At 40.3% G+C, this 6,149-nt stretch overlaps 1 protein-coding gene across 4 annotated transcripts; it reads left to right on the top strand.

Moving 5' to 3' along the window:
* The first annotated feature begins 508 nt into the window (after positions 1-508).
* On the top strand, positions 509-5,216 carry LOC104814314 (auxin response factor 6-like). Of its 4 annotated transcripts, XM_010542300.2 has the most exons (15): positions 509-975; positions 1,060-1,332; positions 1,420-1,532; positions 1,688-1,786; positions 1,890-1,946; positions 2,041-2,199; positions 2,292-2,376; positions 2,480-2,570; positions 2,669-2,833; positions 2,917-3,039; positions 3,133-3,208; positions 3,308-3,455; positions 3,554-4,425; positions 4,508-4,698; positions 4,793-5,216. In XM_010542300.2, the coding sequence occupies exons 2-15, from the start codon at positions 1,290-1,292 to the stop codon at positions 4,998-5,000; spliced, it is 2,430 nt and encodes an 809-aa protein (XP_010540602.1). In that variant the 5' UTR covers positions 509-975; positions 1,060-1,289; the 3' UTR covers positions 5,001-5,216. The 4 variants fall into 4 exon arrangements, with proteins under 4 accessions (XP_010540602.1, XP_010540601.1, XP_010540603.1 ...); XM_010542299.2 differs by having other exon boundaries at positions 509-1,332; XM_010542301.2 differs by having other exon boundaries at positions 510-1,332; positions 2,044-2,199.
* Positions 5,217-6,149: the final 933 nt, after the last annotated feature.

The following is a 6,149-nucleotide window of genomic DNA, read 5'->3' as shown; positions in this document are numbered from 1 at the left end:
CGAACAAAACATATTAACAACTTTAACAAAAAAACATATTAAAAACAACTATGATATATTCAACTCAAATCTTATTCAAAATTCTGTAAAATGGTATAAAGATCCATGACATATGTTTGTTTGTACATCGTATTAAATACATAAAACAGACAGACCTAATATTTAAATAAATATGTATATATATATACACACACACACCTGATCTATAGCTTTCATTAAAAGGATTGAATTAATTATCCTATTATTGAATAGTTATTTCATCGACGCATTGAAATCTGAATGAGGGGGAAGACGGAAGAGTATCATAAAGGAAACGAGTCCTCCCAAACCGAAATAAAACGGGAAGTTAGGGGTAAATTTGTAAATATACAGCTGCCCTTTCCGGACAAGAAGTTGCCGTAAAAAGATTCGGAAAAATGGTGCAAAAATAAACCGACCCGACCCGTTTCCAGGTCCGGGTTAAAATCAGCCATTGTCGATTCGGTCTAATAAAAGAGTGCTCCCTGACAGAGAGAGAGAGGTAGAGTGGTAGCTCGAGCGCAGGTTTAGTCGCAGCATCATCGTCGGCACTATTAACGCTGGCGAATTTTCCGTCGTCCTCCGTACCGGAGAAAAGCTCGAGGAGCTGAATCTGTTTGGATTTTTAGAACTCTCTTTCTTTCCCTTTTCTCTGGTCCTTTGCTTTATCTCTTGTGTTGTGTACCCATGTTCTGCAACAGTTGAACCATGCATCCCCATATGTTCTTCTCGCTTCCCAATCTCGCATTCATCTTCTCCTGTGATCTCTGATTCCTCATAAAGGCATTACAGATACGAAACTGCTCGAAAGATCACTCTTTGTTTCTACTTCCTAAGATAAAATCTGGGTACTTCGTTCAAAAGACAAGTCCTCTATTTTAGGCTGAAGAAGCTCGAGATCTGTGTTTCTTCACTTGCCTGAGCTTTGGTGGGTTTCTGGTGAAACCGAAGAAAAGGGTTAGTTTTTTTCTACGGAACGAAATCGGTGACTGTTCACGAAGAATTCAAGCTTATGAGGCTGAAAGCGGTTTTGTTCTGCAGCACATCCGGTTTCCGTTGATGGGTTTTTTCATCTCTAGGGGAAATCTGGTCTTAGGGTTTTCAGTTCTCGAAGATTTGGTTGGTGAAGCGTGGGGAGTTGGGGGAGGAGGGTAAAAGCTAAAAAAAGTTATGCTTTTGGTGCTGGCTGGTGATAGTTGTTTTCGGGACCTCGAAATTTCGAATCTTTGAAGAACAAAAGCTGGAAAAAAAATTTCTGTTTCGGAACAAAAATGAGGTTGTCATCTGCTGGTTTCAATACTCAAGCTCATGAAGGTATTCCTCGTCTTTCTTCTTCTGTCATTTCCTCTCATTTTCTCTGTGGATTCATGGTCCTTTCAATGGTTTTCTCGGAAAATGCAGGAGAGAAAAGGGTTCTTAATTCTGAGCTTTGGCATGCTTGTGCGGGTCCTCTTGTCTCATTACCTCTTGTCGGAAGCCGGGTCGTTTATTTTCCACAGGGACACAGCGAGCAGGTTTACTCATCTCATGCATCATGGCTTATGCTAAATCCGATCTCTCCGACAAGATTCTGATTTCAAAGCTTTTGATCTTTGGCTTGATTTTCTCTGTTTCTTGATTAACAGTGCCTGAATTACGAGTATGACTTATGTAAAAATTGGTTCTTTAGGTTGCTGCTTCGACGAACAAGGAAGTAGATGCTCATATACCGAACTATCCAAGCTTGCAACCACAACTAATCTGTCAGCTTCACAATGTCACCATGCATGTAAAGATTTCTCCTTGTTCTTGATTCATTTCCTGGCTTTTCCTCTGTTTTGTTCTTTTTTCTTTTTGTGTGTCGGTTTAGGACCAAATATGTTTGATTTCAGGCGGATGTGGAGACAGATGAAGTCTATGCCCAGATGACTTTGCAACCTCTGAATCCTGTATGAGAGAATTTTACTCTGAATTCTGAATGTTTTTTTTTGTGTGTATTTGGATCCGATAGTTGATTTTTTGTTTTCTGCCCTCCGGTTCAAGCAGGACGAGCAGAAAGATCCGTACATTCCGGCTGAATTAGGAGCACTGACCAGACAGCCAACGAATTATTTCTGTAAAACCCTTACAGCAAGTGATACAAGTACTCATGGTGGGTTTTCTGTTCCTCGTAGAGCCGCCGAGAAAGTGTTTCCTCCACTGGTAGATCTTTAGATTCATCCGACATTTCTATAACTCGTATTCAATCTTTTATCTCGCCGTCTATTCATCGTGTTTGCGGTTTTTTTCTTCAGGATTTCACACAGCAGCCTCCGGCTCAGGAGTTGATCGCTAGGGATCTTCATGACAACGAATGGAAATTCAGACATATCTTCCGAGGTCTGGTTTTTATACAAAATAGAAAAAAAAACCGATCTTTTCAGTCTCCATTTTCGATTGCTTTGAGATGGAATCAGTTGAATGAGGATTGTTGCTTTTGCAGGCCAACCCAAGAGGCATCTCCTTACCACGGGATGGAGCGTATTCGTCAGCGCTAAAAGGCTTATTGCCGGAGACGCTGTTCTTTTCATTTGGTCGGTTTTTGCAGTTTCGCATCAGTTCATAACTTTTGTATAAACATCTTTATGGTAAAACGTGAATCTTGGAGTCGATCCATGACTTGTTCATTCAGGAATGATAAGAATCAGCTACTTCTCGGCATAAGACGCGCCAATAGGCCGCAAACTGTAATGCCCTCGTCGGTTTTATCAAGTGATAGTATGCATTTAGGCCTTCTTGCTGCTGCAGCCCATGCAGCTGCCACGAATAGCCGCTTTACCATCTTCTATAACCCGAGGTAATGTTTTTGTTTTGTGTTTTTTCGCCCGTGGTTGAACTTTAAAGAAAGGAATCTTAAAAATTTCACCTTTTCTCGTTCAGGGCGAGCCCGTGTGAATTTGTAATACCACTTGCAAAGTATGTTAAAGCAGTTTACCACACTCGTGTTTCGGTGGGCATGCGCTTTAGGATGCTGTTCGAAACCGAAGAATCAAGTGTCCGTCGGTAGGCAAAACTCATAAATTTCCTGTTTTTTTTTTTCCGTTTTCGTGTCCTGTTTTTTTTCAGCTGGATGTCTTACGGAAGCTTTGATTTCAGGTATATGGGCACGATAATGGGAATAAACGACCTGGATCCTGTTCGTTGGCCTCACTCGCACTGGCGGTCCGTCAAGGTTAGTTCCAAACCAACCGGTTTTCGTTAGATTATAATGTCAGATCCATTCATTTGAGTGTTGATGTAAATAATATCGAACTTTTGGTTAATAATGCAGGTTGGCTGGGACGAATCTACCGCGGGAGAGAAGCAACCGAGGGTTTCGTTGTGGGAGATCGAGCCTTTAACAACGTTCCCGATGTACCCTTCTCCGTTTCCCCTTCGGCTTAAACGACCATGGCCTCCTGGGCTTCCATCTTTCCACGGTTCTTTTTCTCCAATCTTGATCCTTCAAAGTTTCAAATTTCGATCTTGCTCGTTTTTTTTCTCTCATTCTTGATACATTTTTCGTTTATGTTTCCAGTGTCAAGTATCAAGGAAGATGATTTGGGAATGATGAGCTCGCCGCTTATGTGGGATCGTGGCCTCCAAACCCTAAACTTTCAGGGTTTCGGACTAAACCCGTGGACAATGATGCAGCAGCCGAGGCTCGATGTTTACCAAACAATGGCTGCTTCTGCACTACAAGACACAAACTTCTCGACAAGACCCGTTCCAGAAAACCAACAACCTCAGTCTCTTCAGACCCAAACTCCGGCAAACAATCTCCTATCTCAGCAGACCCAATTCGTTTCCGGGTCTCAGTCCATTCCGCCGTTGTGCCATCACCTGAGCTTCTCGGACACAAACTGCATCGGGAATAACCCGATGACAAGCTCGATTGTTTCTCCTCTCCATACCCTTTTGGGTAACTTTCCGCAGGATGAATCCTCCTCCTCTCACCAAATGCTCAACCTCACCAGATCAAGCTCGGCTATGGCTTCCTCTGGTTGGCCGTCAAAACGAGCTGCAGTTGATTCATCTTTCCAATCCTCGGGATCGCGTAATAACAGTAATAATAATACTGAATGTGTGATGGATCAGTTACCTCCCTTCCCGGGTAGGGAATGCTTGGCCGAGCAAGATGGAAACACCGACCCGCATAGCCATCTTCTGTTCGGAGTCAGTATAGATTCATCGTCTCTTCTGATGCAGAGTGGAGTATCGAACCTTAACGCCATTGGCATCGAGAATGACTCCACAGCGTTACCCTTCTTGTCCTCAAACACCGTAAGCATCAACGATTTCTCATCTAATCTGGCCGTGATGCCATCCAGTTGTATAGATGAATCGGGTTTTCTGCAGTCTTCGGATAACGTTGGATCGGAAAACCCGCAATCCACAACCTTTGTAAAGGTAACAGCTTTTTCCGTTCCTGGGCTCGGGGCGTATATAGATTTTACGTATCCCGTGAATGATTGATTTCGTATCGTGTCAGGTTTACAAGTCGGGATCCTTTGGAAGATCGCTGGATATATCGAAATTCAGCAGCTACCACGAGCTGCGTAGCGAGTTAGCTCGCATGTTCGGCATCGAAGGCCGACTGGAGGATCCTATGAGATCAGGCTGGCAGCTTGTATTCGTCGACCGGGAGAACGACGTTCTTCTCCTCGGCGATGACCCTTGGCCGTGAGTTTCGGATAATCCACGCCCCTTTTAAACTCCGAAACCCGATATTTCCGTATAATCCGCAGCTCGAAAAGACGTTTTTTTTTTCTCGCAGGGAGTTTGTGAACAGCGTGTGGTGCATCAAGATACTTTCACCGCAAGAAGTTCACCGAATGGGCAAACGAGGGATCGAGATTCTTAGCTCGGGACCGTCCGTCCGGAAGATACCTAACGGCGGCGGGTGTGAAGATTTCGGGAATGGGCATGACCCGAGGAATCTGGGCGGCAGTATCGCCTCGGTGGCCGGCTCGTTCGACTACTGAAAACTAGGGTTAATTAGTTTTAAGCCTTCAACCTCCTTTACTGTTACAAGAAGGAGCCTACCCTTTGGACAAAAATCCCAACTTTGATATCTCTCTTTTACGAGATATTGTAATTATAAGATCGTGTGGTTCATATGTATGATTTTAACCGCATAGCGGTTGAAGGAGATGTTGATAATGGTTTATTAGAGATATATACAAATATCGTTGATATGATCTATAATATATATCTATAATATAAACGATATTTGTATATATTTCTTTGTACGGTTTGAACATGTTCTCTATTCGAATTTGGGACCAAATGTATGTATGTATGGACTATGGGTCCATGAAAAGTGGTGTTGATCGCACGTATAGAGAACAAATCCCATAAATATTCCATTCTGAATTTAAATGTCATTAAAAATAATGAATTCGTGGTTTATAATAAAAATGTATCAACTTACACTCTTAAAAAATGATCAATTACATTTTAATTCTAAATTAATCCGCTCATTATATTGATCAAATTTTATGAGGGTTTGTTTACTTTTATATTGTACGCCCGCCGGATTAATGTTGACGTCACAATCACATCAATTGCATACATATACATATACATACATATATATATACACATGCATATGTATATATTAATATTATTTCTTAAAGCGAACTTGATCACTTGTTGTTCATGGCATAACTAATTAATGATAAAGAGGTTTCACTTTAAAATAAGGGATAATTCCATTTAAAACCCTGTACTTTTCTCTCGTCTCAATTTAAATCCTGTACTTTTTTTTGATCCAAAAAAACATTGTACTTTTAAAAATTGGCAATTAAAACTCTATATTTTTAAAAATTAGCAAATAAAACCCTGAACGAAAAACAATATTATTTAATGCTGACATGGCATCCTAATCATCTGCCACATCATCAATTCCTAATATTTAATAATATTAATTAATATAAAATAAAAATAAAATAATAAAAATAAAAATAAAATTTTAAAAATTATACACATACATATATAATGAAATGATATACATATATACACATATATAAACATATTTATATATATACACACATATATATAATACATATATATATATTTATATATGTATGTGTATAATTTTTAAAATTTTATTTTTATTTTTATTATTTTAT

Source organism: Tarenaya hassleriana, unplaced genomic scaffold (assembly GCF_000463585.1).
Source record: "Tarenaya hassleriana unplaced genomic scaffold, ASM46358v1 Cleome21, whole genome shotgun sequence".
Taxonomy (NCBI): Eukaryota; Viridiplantae; Streptophyta; class Magnoliopsida; order Brassicales; family Cleomaceae; genus Tarenaya; species Tarenaya hassleriana.
This window is presented reverse-complemented; position numbering and strand designations above follow the sequence as displayed.

Excerpts from the sequence above, each read along its gene's own strand:
- LOC104814314 (XM_010542300.2), top strand. The coding sequence starts at position 1,290 with ATGAGGTTGTCATCTGCTGGTTTCAATACTCAAGCTCATGAAG. Across the intron at positions 2,571-2,668 it reads GACGCTGTTCTTTTCATTTG|GAATGATAAGAATCAGCTAC; the intron begins GTCGGTTTTTGC and ends TTGTTCATTCAG. Across the intron at positions 3,040-3,132 it reads GAAGAATCAAGTGTCCGTCG|GTATATGGGCACGATAATGG; the intron begins GTAGGCAAAACT and ends CTTTGATTTCAG.